The 27,467-nt window shown below is 39.3% G+C and overlaps 1 protein-coding gene across 5 annotated transcripts; it reads right to left on the bottom strand.

The window, feature by feature from the left end:
* Positions 1 to 693: 693 nt before the first annotated feature.
* gnb1a (guanine nucleotide binding protein (G protein), beta polypeptide 1a) lies at positions 694 to 27,467 on the bottom strand. Of its 5 annotated transcripts, none has more exons than XM_046870588.1 (11): positions 27,053 to 27,467; positions 10,995 to 11,107; positions 10,481 to 10,519; positions 10,252 to 10,358; positions 8,896 to 8,959; positions 8,184 to 8,346; positions 7,833 to 7,899; positions 7,270 to 7,471; positions 5,437 to 5,653; positions 3,906 to 4,021; positions 694 to 2,684 (listed from the first exon to the last, which is right to left on the bottom strand). In XM_046870588.1, exons 2-10 carry the CDS (start codon positions 11,049 to 11,051, stop codon positions 3,915 to 3,917), a joined length of 1,023 nt encoding a protein of 340 aa, XP_046726544.1. In that variant the 5' UTR covers positions 11,052 to 11,107; positions 27,053 to 27,467; the 3' UTR covers positions 694 to 2,684; positions 3,906 to 3,914. The 5 variants fall into 5 exon arrangements, with proteins under 5 accessions (XP_046726544.1, XP_046726548.1, XP_046726545.1 ...); XM_046870592.1 differs by lacking the exon at positions 27,053 to 27,467 and adding an exon at positions 26,865 to 26,887; XM_046870589.1 differs by lacking the exon at positions 27,053 to 27,467 and adding an exon at positions 12,729 to 12,864.

Raw genomic sequence — 27,467 nt, 5'->3', positions numbered from 1 at the left:
CAGAGCATCTCCAAAACTGCAGGTCTTGTTTGATGTTTCCGGTCTGCAGTGGTCAGTATCTATTAAAAGTGCTCCAAGGAAGGAACAGTGGTGAACCGGCGACATGGAACAGTGTACCAAGGATTTTTGATGCAAGTTGGGAGCGAAGGCTGGTCCGTCTGGTCCGATCCAACAGATGAGCTCCTGTAGCTCAAATTGCTGAAGAAGTTCATGCTGTTAATGCTCGACGACTCAAAACTGTTTTAGCAGCAAAATGGGACCAACACAATAAGGCAGGTGGTCATAATGTTATGCCTGATTGGTGTACATCTAACAATAAATAGAGCAAATGGCAATAAAGCACTTCCATATATACAATTTTTTATGCCTCCGTGTAGGATAAAAACCCAGTACAGCCAGTAAAAACGTACAGAATTACAGAAATCTTCCTTTTCCAAGTGATCAACATGGCTGACCAATCAGAGCTGCAGCATCGCTTTCGTTTCGCAGTTCACTGATATCATGAATAACGGAGGAAGTTTGTAAAAATGAAAACAGTCCAGAAATAATTTCACTCAAATCGACTATCAAAAAGGAAAAGAAAAAAAAAAAACAAGTACCGTGTTGAATATAAACTGGTTCAGAGTGGGATTTTATTTATTTATTTATTTTGGAAGATCAGAGAATCTTTATAAACAGCACCAACACTGAAGATCATCTCAAACTGCTTTATTACATCTTAAATAACAGTACATTTTAATATAGTTTCTATCTTGCATCCAGCTTTCTGTTGTACACTGAATTTAAAATTAAATACAAAAGATGGATGAGGATACAGTGGGGGTGTGCAGAGCTCTACAGTTATTTGTATGAAGAGAGACAGACAGAAAAAGAGGGAGAAAAAGAGGAATTGATTAAATCGCCTTTTTTTTTTTTGTAAGTTTTCTTTATTTTTTTTTGTTGCCAACTCCAGGCCTAATGCACAACGACAGCACTTTTCTTTGTACAGAATGTCGCAGAGGGAGAACAGAATGGAAGAAATGCCACTACCGCTAAGGAAAGAGCGCCTTTCGTTACACGCAGAAAGGAACAACAGAAAAATTCTGCCATTCAAATGCTGCAAGTTTTTTTTTATTTTTTTTTATTAAAGGACATTAAAACCTGTTTGTTACAAAATGTCTCTAGCATTCTTTTCTTGTATCTGGAATTTTCGCCTTGCTACAGAAAGAATGACAATTTATTTTGTTCTAGTTTGAGTGTGTGTGTGCGTGCGTGCGTGCGTGTGTGTGTGTGTGTGTGTGGGTCGGTGTACAAGTGTTTTAGAAACTCCAAGGTATGGATAGAATGGGTCAATCAACGTGTTTGCTTCTCTTGAGTGCATAGCTTTGCGAGTTTAATTGAATTATGTATGCACAGAGTAGCAAAAAAGAGAGAAAGAAAAAAAAGAATATAAATATCGTTGTGATGATCTATTTAACAGGTTATTTTCTTAAAGAAAAACATCAAAGGACTTTCCATATGCACCTCTTTTTAAGCAATTCTACAGCATGCGATTCTAAGAGTTAACCCACTCATGGCAGACAACCAAAATAAAAGTTTTTTTTTTTTTTAATTTTTAACAAAAACGTTTTTTTTTTTTCTCAATATCATTATTTTCAAACATTGATTTTTTACAACATGTCATTCACAGAGAAGTAACTGGGTTCCCCCCCAAGCACAAAACGGGCACCTGTCTTGAAACCGGATAAAAGGGGAAATTGAGTTACGCACAAAATAAACAAAAAAATAAAATAAAACCTCTCAAACTCCCACCCCCCCGGACCCTCCCTCACTAAAGCTCAAACAAAAACAAAAGGACATGGAAAAGAGGAATTAAAACTGAAACTTCGGGTTAATCTTCATTTCATTACTCAAACCTTATCAGGCAAAAACAAAAACAAACAAAAAAACAAGAGAAATATTTCAAATGGACCTTTTTTCATTTTTTAAATGAGCATTCATCATTAACAGCATGTGCTTGGTTAGTCAACATTTTCAACATTATTCTATGTATGCAAGGCTTTATTCCTGTGCAAACAAAGACTCATGACTAGACAGAAACAAAACAAAGAAAAAAAGATCATGGGACTAAATATACAGGTCGGGCTCAAACCGCTCCTCGTTTCTGACACAACAAAGCTGTATTATAACATCCTTGATTATTGTCAACATGATCCTCCATCTACAAACTTGTTTCTGAAATATTTAAAGACTAAAGAGCTTTTGATCCTCATTTGAAACACTAACCGTATGTAAACGGGATGTAAAAAAAAAAAAAAAAAAAAAACCTAAACAAAAAAAAAAAAAAAATTCATTTGGGGGGGAAAAACAACTGTTGCCTTTTTTTTCCTGTTATATAACTTTAGCATAAATGACAACTTGCAGTGTGATGAGCATTTGGAAAATGGTCCCGGTAGGAATGCACAGTTAACTTTTGGCCCCCTCCCCCCACCGTGTCATGTCGACCCCACTGATTTCCACTTGATGTACTGAATGAAATAATTGTGCTCTTTTTTTTTTTTTTATGAGAAGGAGAATCATTTTGCCCTGTTGTTTCCTTAGATAACGGGGGTCAGTTGTGTTGCGTTTAAGAAGATTGGATATGCAATAAAATTTAACTTTATGTTGGAATGGTCTTCCAGTCAACTTTGGAGTCCGGATGCCATCTGCAAGGAAAGCAAGAGCAAAATGAACGTTAAAGAGACTGGGAGATCGGAGTAATCACATCCTGTTTATACTGTAAGTGCCATTTCTGGGCTGCTATTTCATGTTTTTGATCTAGTTCCACCACTTCTGCATCAATTACTGAGGTCATGCTATACCCGCATACCTGCAGGGGGCAGCAGAGCCCAGTGTGCGGATGATAATTAGGCAGTAGGATACTGCAAACAAAATTAGAATAATAAATGAAGCTACAGGCCTGGGAACTGACAGACAGCGAGATAAACAAGTTCCTCCTTTTACACTAATGTACGGTCACAAAGTACCCTGATCTTGGCAAATGGTCAGTATGCTGTAATGCATAAAAAACTACCAAAACAGGACTATTGTGGTAAACAACATCGCTGTATTAATCAGTGATTATTACACCACAGATGTAAACGCAGACAGTAATCAGCTGAAGAGGGAAAGCCTCTGTTTGCTGAACGAGAGACGATAAGACTATAGAGACGGTCATGAATGAGCTCCATGATGACTTTTAGGGTCAGACTTTAAAATCCTAGAATGAGATACTGTTGATTTAGAATCGAATGTCAGAGAAACATGTTTCAGCTGAGGAAAGCCTCGAAATCACAGAACTATATATAGTACAAAACATCAACATATCACCACATGAAGGGTTTCTCCAGATGAGGTGCAACAAATGCCAACATTGCTAAGAAGAAACCCCAAGCAGACACAGACAGACAGACAGACAGACAGACAGAAACAGAATAGCTGCAGTCCAGTCCCTATTATACGACAAATAGGAAACTATATAACTGCATAAAGACATTGTGTTCATCTGCTGAATGATTTGCATCTCTGAGCCACCAATTTATCAGACCCAACTGTCTGCAATTCCTCCTACTTACATCCTATTGGGTCACTAGGTTGTGAATTCCCAAATGCACCGAGATAAAACTGATAAAAAGTAATAAACCGATCTTGCATGCAAATTTCCTTTTCCAGCAGGAACATTTCAGAACAGTGGCATTTAGAGATGTATGTTAACAAAAGAAAATCATCAATGCAGCTAGACTGTAGACATCACCTCTGATCATGGCAATAAACAATAATCAAGATGGTCAAAATCTTTTCGTTAACATGCGTAAATAAAATAAAATTAAATATATATATAATAAAAAAAATAAAAAAATAAATACAAAATAAAAAAAAGAGCTTACCTTGCGGCTTTAATTCCAGATCTTAAGGAAACTATCCCAAGAGCCTGTGGCCACTGCCATTCCATCATCAGTAACACCCAAGCAGCTAACACGGTTATCATGGCCTGCCAGGACACCTGCAAAAATGTAGATATGTTTCAAATGTAGTCTAGATTAGTGGTCCCCAACCCCCGGGTCAATTGGTACCGGACCGCACAGAAAGAATATATAACTTACATTGTTCCCGTTTTAATTATTATCTGATTTTGGGCCAGGATTTATTTTGAAAAAATTGGCGGATTTTCTCCACTACATCTGTCTATGATTCACTCTTGATGCAGGTCACTAACTAACACACAACCGCTAAATTGAACACCCAAGTGAGCAAAATAAACAAAAAATAACACAATTTATTATTATATTTAGAAAATACCAGTTTTTATGCCGGTCGTATCATTTTATTGTGTTGTATTTATCCGCCACACATTAATGGCCGGTCCGTGAAAATATTGTCTGACATTAACCCGGTCTGTGGCGCAAAAAAGTTTGGGAACCGCTGGTCTATATAACAACTGTGCCTTTTGATAAATGCGGAGTGTTTTAAACCCTATTAATTTAACTGTATTTCAAATGGCATGAAGCTTTTTTGAAGAGGAAAAATTTTAAAGTAAATAAAACCTTATTTACACAATGAAATCACTGTCCAACACACGCCCTTACACACCATGTTCATAATGTGCAACTGGAGATTATACTCATCATTTTATCTCTATATTCTTTTAGCATAAATGATGATGAATGTACGGACTCGTCTTGGACAGTGCGTATGAGGAGGCTCTTCTACAGTAAAATACTAAGAGTTCAAGCTCCATTTCATGCTTTCTGATGGTGTACATAATTGATGGAGATGGCGGAGTGGTGCTGTGCTGTGCTCCTCAATGCAAATGCAATAAACTATTCATGCCCTGGGTGAGTGGGGAGACAAAAGGGATGGGTGTGGGACACATGCAACCTTGCAGCTAGGAAAACGTTCTTGAGGGGTTGGAGATGATGTACCACTCTTAATAAAACCCTGAAGTGCACAATACATTCGGTTGCATCTTTGATATTTTTTCATGTGGTGAGAAAGATTAAATCAATAAGCTGCATGAAGACTAATGAAGTGTAATTACTGTTACATTTGCTAGCAAAAGGATAACCTTCAAAAATGCATTTAAAAAAATATATATATATATATTTCGAAACTGGACTATGCAGACTGTGTGCACCGAAAGACGGCATCTAATGAACATCAGCAGATGCATTTCTATCCATTTCCATCATCGACTGTGGTTTGAAAATGACCATAATCCCATTAAAAGTACTGAATGTCATGTACACCCCCTTATTACAACCTTATACTTTGTTGATCTTGATTCAATTATGTAATATTAGCTCCATTAGGGTTTCTAATGGATCGGAAAATCTTCTTCAAACTTCCAGTTCATTTGTAATGTACTGCATCCTTCTGAATCCTGGTATGCAGCCCTACCCTGGTGTTCCCTGCACTCACCTGCACGGTCGGCTTTGAGGGTGTCCCAGACATTGCAGTTGAAGTCATCGTAGCCAGCGAGCAGCAAACGGCCGCTTTTGGAGAAGGCCACCGAGGTAATGCCACAGATGATGTTGTCGTGCGAGTACACCATCAGCTCCTGGTCAGCACGCAGGTCGAACAGCCTGCAGGTAGCGTCGTCCGAGCCTGTGGCAAATGCATTCCCATTGGGGAAGAACTGTGGGGAGGAAAAACCAAAAGATTCAATTACAGGTATATTATATATATATATATATATATATATATATATATATATATATATATATATATATATATATATATATATATATATATATATATATCTCAGTCTACGATATCGTAATTGTTCTAACGATGTGCGATCTGACAGTATATCGCAAACCCCACACACCTACAGACAGAGTCAGACTCTTAGGTTAGACTTTTGTACGTGCACATTTAGAGTGCGTTCTTTCACTGCATGATTCAGTCTAATAAACCGCATTTACAATGATCAATACATTTCCTCTGCAAAAATTAATTAGCAATTAAAATATAAAATATATATTATATTTGTATTCATTTATAAAATACTGCTTTCATTTACTTGGTAACAGTCAAAATGTCTTATTATTCTAACTGACTGATTAGATGGAAGAATTTGACTTATAAGATGATTCACACTTTAGGAAAAATAGCTTAAAAAAAAAAAAAGTAATGCCCATAAAAGGTAAAAATCCTAAAAAGTTCATCTGTCACTGTGCCACCACACAGAATATAAAAATACATCAAAAATGTTGTCCTCGTCAGCTGTCCACGATAGTCCTGTTATAAAAAGAAAAGAAAAACGAAACACACTGTGTAGAACAGGGTGTGACCAGTGATGGTAAAACTTGGCCCGGATTTAAACACCACCAAAGAGCTAAATATATATAATACAACTGATCCAGCAGGGGGCGCTAATATAACAAGTACATTTTGTGTACAGTCATCATTGAAAGGCAGAAAAGAGAGCCTGCTTGGCACGTACCACACTCGCTAGTGGTTTTTTTTTGTTTGTTGTTTTTTTACACACAATGCTGAAAAATATCATAACTGGCTCAAAATTTTCATCCTATGAAGCAATCACAACTCATTGGATAGCTCTAGGATGTTTACCACTTGCTGAATTCACAGCTTCTGCATAAAAAAAAAAAACAAAAATAAATAAATAAAAACGATGCATCCTATGGTTTAAAGCAGAGCCAGCGCAATCAGAACAGTACTGCCCCCCCCCTCGCAGACATCACATTTCTGCTGCTGACACTACAGATAATCTTGATTAATGAACAATCTATAGCAGCTGTTTGGTGGTGGGCATAAAACAAGCGGAATGATACTGCAAATTGTTTAATATCCAATATTTGTTTAAGATCACTCTCAGTGCAGATCGCTAAGAATAGATGTTAAATGAGTCATTAGAAGTGTTATTCCTGAAACATTAAAATGACCTCATTGTTTACTATCTAGCTTACAGTATGTGCTCCATACTGTAGAGAACAGAAAGTACTGACACATTTGTCTCTATAGTCTATAAAAAGACATTACTGAGCCCTCTTACTAAGAAGAAAGTGAATGCCGTGCACATGGACGTCAAACTCTGTTCTGTTTTTAGGTATTTGCAAAACTCTTGCCTTCAATGTAACGCCTAAATCAGTTTTCATGAGTGTTCGTTTAATCTGTGTTAGTATATGGAAACCTTGTATTATATGTAACCTGTGTGACATTCATGATACTTCAGCACAGGCAGTAGAGAACAGGAAGATCATTTGGACACTGCATGTGTGCGATACATACACAGATGGCGTTGATGTCTGATTCATGGCCAGTGAAGGTCTGTCTGCACATGCCCTCTCTGATATCCCAAAGCTTAGCAGAGGCATCGCAAGCTCCAGAGACAAATAAGCGGGCATCCGGAGCCAGAGACAGAGACATCACATCCCCGGTGTGGCCTGCGAACGTGGTCGTCTGCTGCCCCGTCTCAATGTCCCAAAGAGCACTATAGGTGTAACAAAGGTGATTAGAAAAGGCACTAATGGAAAATGTGCAGTGAAAAGACAATATTTGCTTAATAAATAAGTGCAAACCAACTATTTTGACACTGTGTTGATAATCTGCTCTGCAAACTGTGCAGTCAATACTCAAGCGACATATCCGAGTCATCCAACATAGTAGTTCAATAAAGCCATAAGTAAACATTTATAAACTGGAAATATGTTCTTTCCTAGTAAAAGGATTGAGCATGAAATTATCAAAATTTCAGTTAAAAAAAAAAAAAAAAAAAATGCAGTCAGAGTATCATGTGAATGGCTGATGCAAATGACTAAAGCAGGAGCACTTGCACACTACCCTAAACTCACCAGGTGGTGTCGCCTGAGCTAGTGACAATCTGGTTGTCATCCAGGAAACGACAGCAGGAGAGGTAACCTGTGTAAGAAAAAAAACAAAGAATTGTACAAAAGAGAACAGACAAACAGTTCAACATGCTACGCCAAGACAATGCTTAATTTCTGTCTGTAAATTCCACAATGTAAGACCACCATCATACCAGCTCCACCTGATTAACCCATCAAACCACTCAGTGTCAGTGGCGCTGTAGAAACAAGGCTCCAGTGGCAGAATTGAAAGCTTTATCGCAATTCATGCCCTCAAATCAATGACCTAAACATTTCTCCACTTTATATGATAGCACAGAAACCTCACACACTAACCTGTATGGCCAGCCAGCTCACGGCTCACACGGACATTGCCCTCACGTGTCTTCAGATTGTAGATGGAGCAGATGTTGTCCAGGCCACCACAAGCTACGTAGTTGCCAGACGGAGCGTACGCACACGTCATCACCCATGAGGAGCGCAATGGGATGGCATGCACCTATAACAGGACAGTAGTCATAAAAAATTCGGCGACAGTAAAGTTCGCTTGGAGCTGGGCAAACAATCGGATTCGAATCATGACACATGGCTTCCACAGTTGCACACACAGATGGCAGCAATTTTGGGGCATCTGGTTAAGACAAAGCAGTTTGTATTTAGTTTGGTGAAGTAATTTAGTTAACAAACTACCTATTCACATGGTGTCTGCATATTTATTGTAGAATAAGCACTGAATTTATTACTTAAATTTTTTTTTTTATATTGTTTTGAATATGTGAAGTAGTACAGACTTCAAAACCACAATGACCAGTTGTCTTAAATTATTACGTATAAAAACAACAATCACAAATCTACTTGAAGTGTACATTAACAAGTTATCAGACAATCGTGGTCAATTTTTATTAAAAACTTTTATTAAAAACTTTTCTTAAAAAAATAAGATGAGCTATCCTGGAAAAAAAAGTTTTATTTAAAAAAAATAATAATACAGTATGCCTATCAAGTATTAACAGTGGAGGTGAAAAGACTTCTGGGAAATGCAGCTCACCTTGTTTGTGGTATAGCTGTCCCAGATGATAAGTTTACCATCCTGGGAGGCACTGACAAGGAGCCTGCAGAGGAAAATATAAAAAAAAGATGAACAGAGATTTTAGTGTTATTTCGTGTGGGGGCATTCTGATAACATACATTAGTGCTAAGCCTACCAAAAAAGTATTAACATATTAAAGGTCACAAATTGGTTAACCTATGGCCTGTTATGCTTATCAAACACCACCTCCACGGAAAACACCTTCATGCAGTTCTTCAGAGTTATTTGAATAGACAAAACTACCAGGAATTAAATGTGCACAAGGGAAAGGTAGAAAAGATGTGACCATGACTACATTTTGCTATCAGGAGAATTCAGCTAAACTTTCCACTGTGATTCAGTCTGATGCCATGATGTTAATGGATGCACTCCACCTCCCCAAGGGAAAACCAATAAAAACAGAAGGAGGAGGGGAAGACAAGACTAGGCAAAACAAATGGTACACTAATTTCAAACACCTGAAAGAAATACGCAAAAGAACAGAGCAGTGAAAATCGAATAAGTCATGTTAACTGGCCGCAAATGTGTGTACACGCTCACTGTTGTCAGAAAATAAGATGCTTAGTTGAGCTGGCATAATCTTACGCTCCAAACCTACACCCAATAACCCAGGAGTGGCATTAGAGTCGTCTGCACGAGTAGATTACTCATGTGCTAATACATCTACTGATTAACAATGAACGTGACAATGAAGCCTAAAACAAAGCTAGCTAAATGCTCTGAAGCATTTGAAACTAAATGTTACTCTGTTGATTTGGTATTTACATCACCTGCACTGTAAACAAACAAACAAAAACAAACATGTCCGGAAAATGCAATTTGGATTCAACTCAACAAAACGGAACAATAAAAGCTTTGTTGTGAACTGGCTCACAGCTTCCTTCAAAACGAACCAAAATGACTGAAGGGTGTTAAAGGACGACCATTTTGTCAGAACATGCAAAATACATTAATGCGTAGCAAAGTATCATGAGGGAGGGGGGAAAAATACGGAGTCTCTGGGGCCTAACATCACCTGCAGCCTTCCAATTAACCTCCTGGAGACCAGAGTGCATGTGTGTACAATGAAATCTCCCTTGCGTGAGCACACACTTCACCATTATTTGTACCTGAACATTGAGATCCGTTCTTATTAGACCATTTTACAAAGCCTTGTATCCTTCTTCACAAAATCTTTATTTTTTTATATTATATATATATATATATATATATATATATATATATATATATATATATATATATATATATATATATATATATATATATATATATTAAAATAACCCTGGTGTTCAGTACAGTATTGAGTGAGATTACCGTGAGTCAGTGCCCCAGTGCATGGCGTAGATTTTAGCCAGGTGACCTCGCAGTGTCCGCCTGGTGCGCATCTGAATTCGCCCAACTGGGTCGATGTTGGCTGTAATCTATGCCGATATCAATATACAATAAAGTCGAGTCACAACACAAATATTACATATTGTTTCGATTCAATAAAACAGTTATATTCGTACAATTACTGATTCAGAATCACATATTAAACGCTTACCTGAGACAGGGTGGCATCCGCACATGCTTTCCTTGCATCCTAAAACAAAGACAATAAGAGTTTGTAAAGCTGCTGCTGTTTTGACAGTTTATATTATTTGCGGTATGTAATTTAATGAGTCACTTTAAAGCTGCAGTTGTGGTTCTCTTTAATGTTCACTGGAACGTTAAAGATCTCTCTACTATTGTAAACAGTTGTGAATGAACGAAGTCTTGAATCCAAAACATACAACTTTCAAAAATTTTGCCAGTTTAATATTCTGGTAGATTCAGCATTCAAATATACTGCAATTTAAAGACACGTGATCTAAATGCAGAAATAATTGTTGTGCTGCTCTAGTACTAAAATAAGCAATTTATTTAAAAATGCTAATGTTCCCAAAGCCCTTCTCTATATAATATAGACACAAAATCAAAGGACAGAAATTACATATCGATTATGCGGATATGCAAAGTATTCCCTTCATAAAAACCCGCGATGGGACCCTGGACCCTGATGCTGTGTGTAGACTCACTCTGATCTGGTTCTTCAGCTGCTCAGCCTCCTGGCGTAGCTGATCGAGTTCGCTCATTTTCCTCTTCTAAATGGTATGCTTCACTCCTGCCTCGCACTGGGTCACTTACTGATCTGAGAACGACAGGAAAGGAGAGGGAGAAAGGGAGAAAAGGTGAGGTTAAGCCTGCAGCGTAAGCTTCAGCAGATACAGTGGTCAGTGAGAACAGCCAGTCAAATCCTTTTAACTTAATCTATCCTTTGTCATTTCAATTAGTTTAAGCAAGGTGATCCTGAATAAAAGCGGCGTTTACCATTTGTCGAAGAATGTTTCGTTCCCTGCCGATTGCCAACGATCAAAATACGCATTTAAAAGATTTCAACAAGGGTCCAAACTGATATATTAGCAATGGAAACAAACAATTTTGGCAAGCAGCTTTACTGAGGGGAAATGTAACAGTGCTGTGTGAAGAGCGCACAACATTTTACAGGTCCATAGTGAAGACCAGCAATCCCACACACAGCTTTAAAACTCAGCCATCTTAGCCACCGGGCTAAGCAAAGGCAATAAATGTGCCATAATAAAACATTTTTTCAAAAAAACCTGACCCACGGATGGCACACTTGTGCGTTTTCTCTCTCTCTCTGTCTCTCCACTGGTGTGTGTCCTTGCCAACCCATGAAGCTGTTACTAAGCAACAGGGTTCTGCAGCAGCCCATGCTAAAGATCACCATTTCGGTGCTGGTGCAGAGAGAAAGCTATTTACAAATCGAGACTGACAGATCCCACAGCAAATTCAGCTGGCTTCACCGCTTCTGTGTGCTGAAATGTGGCTAATTCGACTTTAGTCTTAAGGTAAATGTAGCCACTGTCGAGACAATCTGAAGCATACGGCACCATGTTGGGCAAAGAATGGTTCTTTTTTTTTAAAAAACGATTCAGTGATGCTATGTGGCAAATTTCCCATTTTGCAAATAACAGCATCCTGAGGACCATTACAGTCACCCTCAAAAGCAGAATGAGCTTCGATTCGTTCAGTACGTAAATCTATGACAAGGAACTTAACTCATTTCATGATACATGGAAAAAGGGGGGCCCTAAGGGTTACCATAAAATTACAGTTAAACAAGATGGTCAAGAAAAGTGAACGTACAGTTAGAAAAGGAAAGAAGAAGAAAAAAACAGCAGTAGCCCAGACAGAATGAGAAAACTTCACAGCTCCGGCCAATGTCCTCCTTCCCTTCCTTCCAAAGTCACACTAGTAATCCAGGGACACTTAATTCAGCTCGTCCATGCAAATCCGGTTAACACTGAATCTGCTGATGATCCTAAAAGGAGTGACTCTTTTGCTGACCCAAATCCAACTACAAACATGCTTACTACCAACACGATGCACTTGCTCAAGTGCTGCTTCTCTTCTTAAAAAAAAAATAAAAATAAAAATAAAAAAAAGAAAGAAAACTACACTAATACTACCTCTGCCAGATATAACACAATTGAAAGATGTATCAAACTGGAGCTTAAAATATTTGTAGGATTAAAAAAAAAACAAAAAAACAATTTGCCAACATACCAAAATTGAACAAAGATTTTGAACCACCACCAAACAGAATTTTTGTGCAAACTGAGATTTTCAGTTACCAGACTAGTCAAATTTAATCTGGCTGTTGGAAGTGTTTTTGGTATCACAGTCCATTCCAGATAATAAACTTCCTTTATAAGACTACAACACTTACCAACATGACCAAACCTTACCTTGCCCCTTTATGCTTAGCCACAGATCCTGTACGTCTGATGGCCAACGACCTTCTGAATAGATCCAATAAACACCGAACCTCATAATGCTCGTATATGCTGATTGGTCAGTGCTTTCGCATTTAGCCAATGCAATCCAAGCCCGACATAATCCAGTTGATAGAAATGTCATGCTAATGTTGCTAATACTCTTTTTCACAGTCAGAAGCGTATTAGGGTTGACACTAGTTAGCCCGCTCCTGTCTAGAGCTCTATGAACCCATTATGGCCTTCCTGTCTAAACCAAAAAGGCCAACAGACATTAGGTCTTCACACATCATTTTGACATTCTCTAAACGGCTGAAAGAGTAATATGCATTTACTTAAACCCTCTCCTGTTCGTTTTGGCCACGCATTGCAGTAAAGAAGGAATGAAGGTCTAAAAAAGGAAAAGTAGACAACTGTTCATCATGAACTAACATGGCTAAAACGGCTTTGTTCACAGAGGAATAAAGAGAAATGAGAGTGAGAAGAGAAAAAATTATAGCAGTAAGGAAAGAGCCGAGACTAGAAAAAGAGAGAAGAAGAGAAAAACAGGAGGGGGAAGGAAAAAAAAAAATGGCTGAGCCGCAGCTCTTATGCGCTGCCTCCCTCCCTCCTCTCTCCCCTTCCTCTTTTTCTCTGCACTATTTTTAGTCAGGTGGTGGATGGGCTCAGCTGAGAGGGTGGAAGCGGTCTTCACATTTTCCAGCAAGGCCTATCGGCTCAGTCATCTCAGCACAATGATGCCCCTCAAACACACACACACACACGGGTGGGCATAAGAAAGTCAAGGGCTGAGCCGCCTTCATTTATTACTGCAAAAGGCTCTGATTATATTAGCAGCTAGTTATAGGCTGCTGGAGAGAGATTTTTTTTTAGTTCTGTTGTAGGCAGGAAGGAAAGAAATGGGACTCTAAAAGACTTCCCTTCTGGTCATAAGAGAAGTGGGCGATGTCTTACCAGAGCTGGCTGAATGGAAACCAAAAATCATCTTTATTAAATGCTTTATCGAGCTCTGAAATTGATCGACCTTCATTTTAATACCAAGAGAGTATCTTATATTGAAAGATTACACAAGCTGTATAGTAAAATATACTTGCAGTATATACTAAGACAAACAAAGGGAGATGAGACTTGGGGGGGGTGGAATAAACAATAATATAATTGCTGTTTGTCTACACTTTGAACATGGACATGTAAAAATGGAAAACACTATGTATCACTAATTTTCACAAGGCACACTGTATGATCGATGTACATGTAGGGTGAGGACACTATAAATTGGGCCATTTGGGTCATTTCATATGACCAATGTCACCTTCACATTCATTGAAAAAAATGGCCAGTCAAAAACAAAAAAGATAAATATTCAAATTAGACTTATCATGGTGCCATATTGTATGATTAGATAGAACAAATTCTCCACTGCATTCACATTCGACCACCCCCCACCCCCCCCCCCCCGCACCAGCTAGTACTCCTAGGTTCATAATTTGATTATAGAAATAAGTTTACCAAATGCACAGACCACCACAGCACTGCTGACGAAAGCTCAATCAGTCGTTTAAGAGTTATATTTCAAATTTTTTATTTATACGTCTAATAAGATTTTTACAAGTGGCTTGTGTGCTACTGAAGTGTCATCAATAATGCCATACCACTGAAACCATTACATTTCTAAACTAGGCTGCAGTACAGTGAATAATCCAAACAGCAACACCCTTAAGACAAACGGTTTCATATTTCTACACGAAGGGATTCTGTGTATCTTTAAACCTGTCTTCGAGTTAGACGTTCAGTTCCGCAAGAAAAATGGTGGAAAAGTTCTGCCACGCTGGATTGCTCTCAGGAAAACAGACTTCCTCAAACATGTTTTTAGAGTGCATGTCCAGAAAAAAAGTGAAAAAAAAGTTTGTGGCTTGATCCAGATCTGTAGAGCTGAAACCAGTCATGATCATATATGCTTAGCGACTGGTACAAGCCGTGGTGTTTTGTGCATATCGTTACAATCTGAGAGGGCAGTGTGCTATTTTAAGGCCATATCACTCACCTTGAACAGAGAGATTAGCCTAATGGGACTCAATGCTCAAGAGGATGAGACGAAGGACAGCTTTTCTAACGAGGTCTATGGTAAAGGAGACTGGGGTGTGGTCACCTTCAGTGACACAAGCATACATTGATCCATTACCTTATCCACAGCTGCTTAAATGTTGCATTCCTTAACTGCGGTGTACACTGTATTTTTTCCTTCTGCCTGTTTCTGAATTCATGTCTGAGTGAAAGAAGCTAAATCAGCCTTCAGGGCAAGGTGACCAGTTCAAAGTTTGCAGCATAGCCTTTTTTCACATTGTGCCATCTATAAAATATGGTGGCTCCACTGGATTAACAACTCAGCCTTCAAAATGTCCAAAGTAAAATCTTAGTCAAAGTCAACATCTGATACAATCAACGTATGGTCTATTAAAGTGAATGAAGACTTTTTGGAACTTCCTGTAGACACGAGTAAACCCCAATATACCCAAAGGCTTCAAATCCAGCAGATGTAAAATAAAAACAAAAACTGTTGAACCTGAATCAACAGTGAGAAATGTGCTTAAATACATCATGCAAGACGATTACAGAGATCATCTATGAGGTCTTTTGTGTTGCAACTGCGTAGCAGGAAGTAGGAATGCTGCACCCTGCTAAAAGCTTTTGCCATTAATAGCGAGGGAAATCTAACCCTGGAGTTTGCTCTTTTCCTGATGACGGGGGGGAAAAAATAATCATGACAACTTGCCACTTTCTGTTCACAAAAATACTCAGTAAACATCTACATTTAAAAAGGATCACAAAAAAAACTGAGGTAAAGCTAATTTTGTACTCAAATGTATTTTAATAAAACTGAAAGCGACTAGATGCACTGTGTTTCGAATTTGGTGCGCCTTGGCGGGTTTTTTTTTTTTAACCCTTCAACGTATTGACATCACATGACCACAAACTCAGCTGAAAGTGTGAGAGTTACAAACAGGAAACAGAGGGTGGAGTGAGCCACAGGACTACCACACACATATGGCTCATGTTCAGAACCAAAACAAAAACGTTAGATACCTCGTACGATGTTTAGGAGGGGGTAAAAAGGGCTTTTCATCCTGTTTTTGTTATGAAATAAGAAAACATCCATTTGTCTTAGGATGAAACTTATGTACATGTGGGAAAGGATATTTTTTTTTTTTTTTTTTTTAAGATCAAAAATCTTAATTCTTTGCTGCTGCCTTTAGTGTGTTCTGAAACACCAGAAGAGGTTTTAGCCAGGAAATGTTGCTCTTGCAGGCAGACGGTTTGAGAGCAGGGAAATCGCACCACACCTTTCACACATCTTAAAACGTTACTAATTTTTCTAACTTCTTTTTCTCGTTTTATATTTGGGGTTGGGCAGAATGGGTCGTCAAAACAGCTCGAGTTAATCCCCATAACCCGAGTGCACAAAGTTCCTCACTGCTCTTATCTGGCTGTACCCCCAGGTTATAACACACTTATAAAGGATTTAGTGTATATGGTGAATAAGTGCATGCACTGAAAGTTCCGGCTTCATGAAATGCTCTAAATGACTGCCGTGAGCATGTGCATTTTGACAGACCGTGCACTTACAGCCATGCGCTCTAGACAGACTATGCAATATTTAACAGCACTCTGCCAGCTGCCTCCTACTCCCTCCAACCATCCTCAATTTAAAAACAGGTTCATGCTACGCAGGCTTCGTTTCCTCATTCTTACTCCCTCCATCTTTCTCTCGCTGACGTAGGAGGCAGGCAGCAGGACCATCTCCATGTGGCCCGTTTCTCCGGGGGTTTAAAGGAGCTCATGCATGTAAATATAATTGAAACACAAGGGGTCAAGCAAGAGTGCTGGTATCACAGTTCTGGGGTGGCTGATGGAGGATCTGCTGAAAGCCACCGATTTTTCCTTCAAATCTTCTCTTTTCATGCAAGTGTACCCTACACGTGTCAATCCTAATCATGTATACACATTTCACAGCAGCCGTATCCTTCGTATGTTAATGGTCAAAATAATTAAATAAAAGGTGATGAGCAAACTAGCCACAAGATGAGTCATCCATATTGCACAAAGCACCCTATTTTGTGTACGGTATCGAAAATTTATCTCCATGCAAGTCATCCGATTTTGGTTCGAGAGCTAATTTACTGACCTTTGCAGCCACATCATCGTTAGAAGTCATCCACCATCACAATCATTTATTCCAATGGCATCTTTTCTTAAACTCAGGGCCAAGGAAACAGATTTAGCAAAGATTTAGACATGAAAGGTGACCCCCTTGTGGAGATCAGACTGATGCCCATTCTAGGTACTTCTTTGCCCCCTTTTCTCACGCTGCCTGATAGCTCGTGAATCGCTATAGTAAAACCCATCAACTATAGACCCACTGCCCTTGAACTACTTTTCTCTCTCCTTTCTTTGTTATAGAAAGCAGCCAAGTAATTTGTACACGGTATTAACCATGCTGAAAGGATCTGGAACTGTACAGATTGATGGAAGGTGGCCTTTACGAGGGAATGAACCTTCTGAACCTACGTGGAGGTGAATATTCTGGTTTTTTCTCCTCTGTCGTCACAGCATGAAACAAGTGAATGCCCAGTGTAGTTTTGCATTCGCTATGCATTGTGTGCGGATTTATCGTGGCTGCAGATCAAGCTGATACTTTGCTCTCTGGTATATCTTTCTTGGAATTTGGTTACGTTTGCAATTTAATTTCACGTTGTTTTCTTATTACTCTTGGGTATCGGCATGCTCAAATGAGCCTTTGCATATTGTAAATGGATAAAAGGTTTTTGAAAGCTCTTTAACTGAAAAATCTAGAAAGCTGTATTCATATGGGTGGGGCACACAAGCAAACATAAAACTTGCATCAACTTATAAACAATAATATTAACATTTCAAGAAATTTTACTGCTGAATATTTAAATACAAATAAAAAAATATAAATGCAATATATTAAATGCTGGTCGATTCCTTTGATTGGTTTAAGCTCCTCTTCTTACAGGTGTCAAGCGAACGTTTAAATCCTCTGCACTGGGACAACTTTGGTTTTACCGTCTACATTCTCTCTACTTCCTCTTTCAGAGATGTAGTGGTTAACACCACCGCCCTGTGCACGGGCAAGACTTTAAATCCACGGAAAGGCAGCAGCGTTTAGTAGTTGCACAAGGTACTGAAAGTTCCATGCCCTGTGAATACCACAAAAAAAAAGTAAACAAGTCAATTCTAGATAGCTGCAGTTAATAAGAGCAACTGCTTGGTCTGATTTTCAAAGTTGTGGATGGTAATTTGCCAAAGACAAGGCAGACAAAGAGGCTTAGGAAAAAAGATGAGCCCAATTTGGACAACGTGCTAAGGACAAAACAGCCAACACTAGCGACTTAGATAAGCGTCAAGGTGACAAGCTTTCTGACATCTGCAGGCAGGGGCGATCGCTTTATGCTTGCAAAACTCCCATGAAAATAGTCAAGGTTTTTGAAAGGGCTCGAATTATTATTCAAGAAAATGTATTGTTTATAATGACGTGCCTCAAATGTGTTTTAATTACAGATTTGTTTTATTCATCTTACAGGGAGCATAAATAATAAAAATCATGCTCTAGTGCTGGCAGTATAATGTTTTGTATTGACCTCCATAGGTGTGCGCTTTGTTTTACTGATTACGTACTGTGCAGTTTCATCATCAATAGTCTTGAAACCAACATATAGTATGGGATTCGAAAGTGTAAATACTGAAATCGTAACAACTCTAGTCATTGTGCCTAACACTAAAACAAGTGAGAATAAACTCACACAGATTAATAGGTTCATGTTTAATTTTTAGGAACCAGGACAGCTCAGTGTTAAGTGGGCTATTGGAGCAAACCAAAAATGGACAGTGTGTGTGTGGGTGTGTGTAGATTTCACACTTGTGAATGGTGCATGGAAGGTGGTTAAAAACTTACCAAACCTTACCACTGGCTTACAAGATGAAGGCCCTGAATCAATGAAATATAGGCAAACCAGCCCAAAGGCAACTATATGAACACTAACAATAATCTAATAATCTAATCTTCTTATACCTCTACACCCAAAACACATAGCGAACCTGAATCTGGTCAATTTTATAACTAGAATTAACATCCAGGGTTTAAAAAATTAAATAATTAATAAAAGAACAGCTTTTGAGCTTGTGGGTCACATTTATAGGGATCATCATTCTGCATTTGTAAAAGAAAATTGTGTATAAAAGCCAGTGTGTGTGTGTGGTTTATTAATGTCTACTTGTAGAAAGTAAAACCTTCCGGCAGTTTCTGCTACCAAACAATGACTTCTCTAAATCGATAAATCAAAAAAAAGTGAAGACAAGTTTAAAAGGAAAAAACGAACATCTATATCCCACAATAAATAGAAAGCATTTTAATGGTTTGTGTCCCTCAGTTTCAAGTTCCCATCCGGTAATTCAGTCTGTATGTTAAAAGGCAAATCAAAAGACCTTGGGAGGGGCAGCTAGTACAATTCATCCTCCTCCTAATATAAACAGGAGATTTTTTTTTTTTTTAAGACTTCATTTACCAACTGAACTTTTGACATGAAAATTATTAATAGACCTTAATATCTAAAGTGCAAGTTGGGAGCATGTGCCACAGAGAGTTTATTTAGGTCACATTCAGCACGGTGAGAGAAGACGGCAATATGACGCGGGGAAGCTTTTGACTGATCGCTGACGAAGAATCAAAGGATCCAATGGATTTCCATTTTCACATAAAGCACAGTTAATAAAGAAAATGATTTTGAGCTAGGTGGAAGTGCAATAGGTACATTTGACTTTCAGTTCAAACCCCATTATGATTTCAAAATAAACAAAAATACATCATGAATTGTCTGTATTCTGTAAGGCCTACATTTATTGAATTTCATTACTAACACAATGCACTAAATGAGGTCTAATTGATAGTTTGCCTCAGACGGCCATATGAATGCTTGCCTCGCTGCTGAAGAGGAGTTCAAGCATAAAAAGTGAACACACGTCATTCCACTGCCCGTGTGTTGATGCCTCCAGCTAAACTGGTTCCTCTGGATAACGCTTGTGTTGTCTGTACCCTGGCCCTGAGACACTCACTTAAAATGCCAACACTACCAAAGATTAAAAAAAAAAATTTACTCTTCCAGATTCAGCACATCTACCACTGGGAAAGTGCAAATCGTGTTGAGCAAAAATGAAGGGTCCTATAAGAACGCATACAGTATCTCACAAAAGTGAGTACACCCCTCACATATCAGCAACCACTTTAGTATCTTCTCAAGGGACAATACTATAGACATGAAACTTGGATATATTTTAGTCAATGTGCCGCTTGTATAGTTGTACATATTTACTTTCCTCTGAAAATAACTGCACACATCCATTGTCAAAATAGCTGTCAACAAAAGTGAGTACACACTAAGTGATGACGCCATGTAACCATGCAAAACCGCATGTCCTATTCAATATGATCTTGTTTTTGTCTGCTTGACGGGATCTTGTAATAGAGCAGCTAAAATCTTGGGCTTCGAGTACAATTTTCTCATACTGACCACTGAATGTTCAAAATGGCACCTCATGGGAAAAACTCTTAAGAATGAGAATTTTGGGGATTAGAATTGTTGCTCTCCACAAAGATGGACTGGGCTACAAGAAGTTCAGTAACACCCTGAAACTGAGTTACAGTAAGTGGCCAGGGTCAGAGTTTTCTTTTCAAGACAGGTTCCACTCAGGCCTCGCAAAGATGTCGAGTCCTTGTGCTGTTCATCAGGTGCAGAAGCTGCTTCAAAAACCAGACTCGTGAGTGCTGCCAGGATTGCTTTAGAGGTTGCAGAAGCGGAAGGTCCACTTGTCAGTGCGTACACCATACACCACACACTGCAACAAGTCGGTTTGCTGGCAGGCGTTCCAAAAGGAAGCCTCTTCTGAAACTGGCTCACAAGAAAGCATGCAAACAGTTTGCTGAAAACAACCTGTCAAAGAGCATAAATTACTGGAACCATCTCCCGTAGACTGATGAGACTAAGATAAACTTGTTTGGCTCAGATGGAGTCCAGCATGTGTGGTGATGCCCTGGTGATGAGTACCAAGAAAAATGTGTCTTGCATGGTAGCGGTAGCATCATGTTCTGGGGCTGCATGAGTGCTGATGCTACTGGAGAGCTGTAGTTCATTGAGGGAAACATGGACTCCAACATGTACTGTGACATTCTGAAGCAGAACAAGATGCCCTTCTTTTAGAAAAAAAGAAGATCCCAGCAAACAACCTGGTGAATTCCATGCTCAGGAGGATTAAGGCAGTGCTGGAGAACTATGGTGCTCACACAAAATATTGACACTTTGGACACAGTTTTGACATTTTCACTTAGGGTTTTTTTTAGGACTTTTCACTTTTGTTACCAGCTATTTTTACAATAATGGCTGTATGTTGAGTTATTTTCAGAGGACAGCAAATCTGTACCGATATACAAACTGCACACTGATTAAAATATATCCAGAGTACTGTATGTACTTGTATACTTTGAACATTATAGCTATTGATGAAAAGTAAAGCCCTGAAAGTCCAAAGCCAGACACAACATCATCTATCACGACAAAACCACTCCAAAAAAAAAAAACCCACACAGGGTTAAATGTTTAGAGGTGCTAATGACCAAAACTGTCACATGACTCAAAGCTCATTTTATTTCCTTACAAGGATAGTCTCGTTTAATGGTCAGTTCTGCTGCTTAAAAACTAAGCAATAAAAAATTAGGGGGGTGGGTGGGATACTTCACAACGCGTACATGTATTTTTCTGTGTTGCACAAGCCTCTGTATGTAAACAGAAAGCCGAGCCTTTATTCAAAATCTAGAGTAGTAGCATATGCAAAAGTTGCAACCGGTTATACACAATGGTATGCAAAATCCTCTCCCACAGCCAGAAAGTTTGGATATTCAAAACTGTACCGTAATGTGCAACCAATGCCTGGTAACAGAGAAACAGTGAGGACAGTTTTATGCAAACCACCTCAGTAAATGCCAGGGAGACAAATTACAGGCTGCTTGGTTAAAGGATCTTTCTTGCAACCAAAAAGAAAAAACCAAAAATGGTTTTGCTTGAGAAATGTCTAAGAAAATTCTGTGGAATCTGATTCTTTTTGAAATTCCCAATAACCCCCAATTCCATGTAAGCCACTGGACATGACACTAAGCAATCTGAAATAATAAACAACACATTGCTTTCTGACTTGTCCTAATGCATGTCTGTGTTGATAAAGGCTTAAGAAAGTGTTTCGCATCTCTGTTCTAAGATACAGTTACAATGTCTTTCATGCTTGTAGCATCATTAGCATTTCAGATTTGGATACATGGATACGTTTGTATTTCCGCTGTCTACATTTGATAAATGGACCATGAACTGGTAGCTTAGGAGGTACGGCCTTTGGGCTACAATCGGAAGGCTGCGAGCTCAAATCCCGAAACCACAAAGACGCGATTTTTTGGAGTCTGTGTAAGACATTTATACCTCAACTATTCAGTTGTATCTGGTATTAAAATGCTAAAGATTTGAGTAAAAGCTTTAGACAAATGTTTGCGCTAAAAAGCCAAACAAGTTAGCTCAACGAGAATTTCAAATGTTAATGTCAATCGTCCATTGGGATTATTTCTGACTAACCAAACAGCACATATAAAGCTACAGCCCTGACAGCACAAAGCAAACAGATTATAACCCTATTTATGATGAGACAAACTATAGAAGAACCTGAGACCAGCTCAACCCCAACTGATTTTTTTTGTGTACTGGTGCAATCCTGCTGAATGTGTGGTGTGTTGAAATCCCTCAGTGCCTTTTTTTTTTTTTTACTTAAATGACATGACTAAGGTACTAAAGGACATTTTACAGTACTTCCACTTAAATTCAAGCTACAGTCAGTTTCTTTCTTCAAAAGGTTTGTCTTGCTCACTATTCAGTTGCAGAGACATGTTTGGAAACAATTGTCCAGTTTCATTGTTGCAGTTAAAAAAAAGAAAGAAATAATTAGTGCTCACTAGTGTTCTTTTCAAATCAATGCAATAGGCTCTTAAGCTTAAGTGATGGATCTACTATAGATGTTCTTTTTTCCCTCCGTAAAGTCTACATTTCACGATTTTGTATCCAAACGTTATTTTTAGACCTGATTATCATCACCTCTGCCTGTTTACTTCAACACCTGGCTACAGTCCTAATCCATAGATACTTACAGAGCACTGGGGAGAAGAGAGAACATGGAGGAAAGGGCTTGAAAAATAGTTAACAGGAAACACATGCACAAGCAAAAACAACTTCCTGCTAGAGGATTTTTACTGGACGTTGTAAAAGAGGACTACTGGGGCCATATTCACTGCTCAGGAACTGGTAATTTACAACCCCAACAGAAAATAAAGTTGAGATTTGATAAGGAATCTTGCATAAAAAAATTATAATACTCTCGTTTAAACAAAATATCAACAGAAAAATAAAAATCAGCTTTATCAGCACAAGGTCTACTGCAGTTTAGTGACTTACTCAAAGGCAACAGATTCAACTTACCAGTTCATTACCAGGTTTGTTTGGTGTTTTAGAGCAGCATAAATCATCTGCACAGGATTCCTGTTGCAACCTGAAATGATGACCCGTGACAACGAGAACAGCCACTGAACCCCATACATATTGTATTTTTTTTTTTAATCAAATGCCACTTTCTAGCATTTAAACGGCTTTACACTGTACAATATCTAGCCCTATTGTGTTGTCTCGCGTTGCAAAAGAATTTGTTGGTTGTGAGAAATCAGTGTGTACCGCGACACTTACCAGCAGCCCAATTTAGTGTCACTGCATTCAAAGACAGCAAAGTGTTAGCAAAGACATAAGTATTTTTGCAAGCGCCAGAAATGTTGCTGTGGCACATCTGAAAACCACATAGAGAAGAAAATCCTAAAATTGTGTTTAAAAATAATATAAAAATACACAGGATATTAGTAGTAGCCATAACAAAAAAAAGGATTCCAAAGGACAGATAATATCCTCATTAGGTCAAATTCACACTGTGGAAGGTTTCTGTTGAAATGTCGTGAACACTTTCCTGGCTTACAGAATGACAATCATCTTAAAAGACTTGCAGAATACACAGGCGGTAAATAAACACCCAAAAGGCACAAACTCGAACTTTTGTTCAGTATCATAATATGAGCTAGATGCTTCTATCTTGGATCAAGTTCCTTGTTGAAATCTCGGAGTAGGAGTGGCGCAGGGTTTCATTCAGTATTTGTCTCAAATTGTGAATGCTACTACATGGGCATGCACCCTAGAGTGAAAGTCGTTTGCATGAAATGGAAGGAAAAAAGAGACTCAAACAACTCAAATCAGCTACATCAATAACCAAGGCCATAATGCTGAAAGCTGAGGTCCAAAGAAAGCGAAAACGTAATCATAATCAGGCAGAAAATGCATGGAGATGAAGAGAAAGTGAATGAGAAAAACGTTAAACGCCCACTATGTTACATTGGGGCGGATCATTCTGAGCTGGTCATGTTTCTCTCTAGGGGCTGATTTAACATCTGGAAGCACAACAGAACAACATATGTTGAAATAATGTCCTTCTTTTAAATCACCATGCACTACCAGTGTGATATGTTTTTTTTTTTTTTAAAGAAGAGGGTCTTTATGCACAGTGTATTGAGCAGCACTGAACTGGGAAGTGAAGCATTATTTTAGGGCATGGATGTTAAAAACGGATGCCATGGTGCTGCACTCTCAATACGGATGTGTGTGACGGAGCACAACTACTGAGCAAACATGTTCTTGTCTAAACGTGTGCACTGCCCGGGTCGTGTGTCATGTGTTTAAGAAAAAAATATAAAGGTAATTAGGAAATGAACAAGAACGTGCAAAATGGGGAGCATGATTAAGATCTTTATAAATACAGAGAGACACACAAAAGGATCGTACTATCAAGTCAGTACAGATTTCTCAAAAACTCTGGTTATTCGAGTCCACATATACAATGTTAAAAAGAAGGAAAGAAAAAGGGGGGGTATAAGTGTATAAGCCCCAATCGTTATTCCACTCCTCCATGTTGTCCTAAATCTGCTGCCATTAAAACACACACACACACACACACACACACACACACACTCGATCGCTTTGGGCAAGAAAGAAAAAAACCCATTTCCCCACCACATCGGAAGCTAATCTTGAGAAACATTATCGGAATATGGCTTTTCCACGTAACCACAGCGCCCAATGCTAATGTACTGCTTGGTCGGAGGCAGGAAAGCGGCGGAGGGGGGAATAAAGACGAGAGAGAGCGAGAAAAAAAAAAATCGCTGCAAACGCCATCTTGTTGGGTTGGTTTGCAGCTGCTTCAGGTCGAGAAAACAGGGAGAGATTCGGAGTAACCCGGAGGATCAATTCAGCATTGTGGAGCCGCACTTTAATGTTAGCGAGATTCCGAGCAGCTTTAGAGCAGTGTGGATCACATTTAGTTTTTAAATGAGTGGCTTTTCGTAATGGAAGATTCGCGCGCGCGCGCGTGTGTGTGTTCCCAGCCGTCCTTGTGGAGCGCTTCAGTACTACACCAGACGCGCTAGAGAGAGACTGCAGTGACAAACCGGTTCAATCCAACACATCATATCAGTCTCTCTTACATGGAGAACAATTGCTTTATCAAATCTCTCTCTAGTTTTCTCGACTCGATAAGAAGATCGAGAGCTTCCTGGTCGCAAAAGAAAGACGCCTTGTTAACTCTCCACCGCCAAGGCCGAGATTTGCAGCCTGGTTATTAACTAAAGATACACAGAGCAGATCACGAATAAGTCAATTAACTTGTTCCCAGATCGTTAAAAGTGGAAGATCGCTTTAAACACCTTAAATAAGCTGTTACATTAGACCTGAACTGATATGGGAAATGGCTGAGAGGAGGAGCGGCCAACTCGACGTCGAGCTGTCACTCAGAGCCTCTCTGATGCAGGCATCCTCCAACACACACACACACACACACACACACCCCGATTTTACATTCAGCACAACTGATCACAATATTAAATCATCCCCAATGTGAAAGCAATGATTCTGCTTCATCCAGGAATATAACTGAACCTCCTGTGACACACTCGAGGTGTGTGTGTGTGTAAGTGCTGTTTACTGACTTACATTGATCAGAAAATCACTTCCTATTCCTATCAAATACTCCCTTATACCTATAATCGCATTAAAAACATCTAATCAATTACACTGCACGATTTCAGGAGATCCGTTTACAACATTTATAATCAACTACACTGCACGATTTCATAGGGAAACAGTATTCCTGAAGAAGAAGAAGAAGAAACGCGCCCTGATTTCCACCCATTCGAGAAATGAGTTATCTGATGCTTCCATGATGGAAATCACCAGCACTGCTTTAGAGCTGAAAATCATCTGGGGGTGGTGTTGGGACCAAGCTTGATCCTTCCTGCACACCAGTAGCCATTTCCAGCGTTTTAAAGTCACATAGACTTTTAATATTTCTACACGAAATCGTTGATTTCTTACAGACACAAACGAGCGAGATCTTTTCTAGATAAAGAGTCTAGAGAAATGCAGTCAGACACTCCGGTTCTACCACGAATGGCCGTGAATAGCAAAAGCAAATCATTTCCAAGATGGATCTCTATCCGCACCGGAACACTTCAAATGGTGGACGCAGATCTCTCACACACACACACACACACACACACCCCAAATGTGTCCAGTATTAAAAAAAAAAGGTCACCAGTCCAAACAAAAAGACATATTACCACATCATAATATACATCCAAACGTTATAACGCACATTAGAGGATTATTCAAAGCAGTTATTTTTTGTTTCCGGAGGACTGTTAGCTTGCTAGCGCAGGCGCTGCTCTCAACCCGGAGCTCGAATGCTAAACATTTGCTGGCACATGACCGTGATTTGTACGCTGGTCCACGCTTGTTTTTCTTTCCCCCCAAAAGGAATATGAAATAACTGTTCAAAATGGAATCCCCTTCTCCAGAACCGAGGCCCATTCACCAGCTATTTAATTCAATCTCACTCATTAGTAATGTGTTTACTCACCAGCAGCTCTCTCTCACCCTCTCCCTCTCTCCTCCTCCTCCACCACCACCACCCCGTCATACAAGCAAGGGAAGTCAATCAACCCAATTAGCCGACTAGCTAGCTCTCTGCAGCGGAGACTTAGCCGCCACAAAATACACGGCTCACAATCAAGTAAAAACGAACCGGTTCGGAAACGGCGCCCTTACCCTGTTTCAGTCGTGGGAATCCGTGGTTTATATCGCATTGACTGGAAACAGCGATGGTTAAAAAGAAAAGAAAAAACCCAACAACCCCAGCAGTTCCTACTTTCTCGCCGTCGAGCTTCACCGAGGAGCGCCACTCCCCGCAGCCAGCTTTCGATACGCCAAACGGGGGGGACACACGCCGGCACACACCACGGTTTGCGAACACGGTGGCACGTCTCACGCACGAGAAAAAAAATATATCGATAAATTATATATTTGAGCAAAATTCGCCTGCAAACAACTTTGTTTATAAGATTCGAATCGAAGTCGCGTCCTCCGGCCCCTGTCCTGTGTGTGTCCTGCTGTGTCCCGGTGTCTCTCCTCGCCGCGGTCTCTCAGGCGCTTCCTCCGGCCATCAAACGGCTGAGAGATGGGC

The sequence above is a fragment of the Silurus meridionalis genome, chromosome 17 (genome assembly GCF_014805685.1).
Source record: "Silurus meridionalis isolate SWU-2019-XX chromosome 17, ASM1480568v1, whole genome shotgun sequence".
Taxonomy (NCBI): domain Eukaryota; kingdom Metazoa; phylum Chordata; class Actinopteri; order Siluriformes; family Siluridae; genus Silurus; species Silurus meridionalis.
The sequence above is the reverse complement of the archived record's forward strand: the minus strand, read 5'-3'. Positions and strand labels throughout refer to the sequence as shown.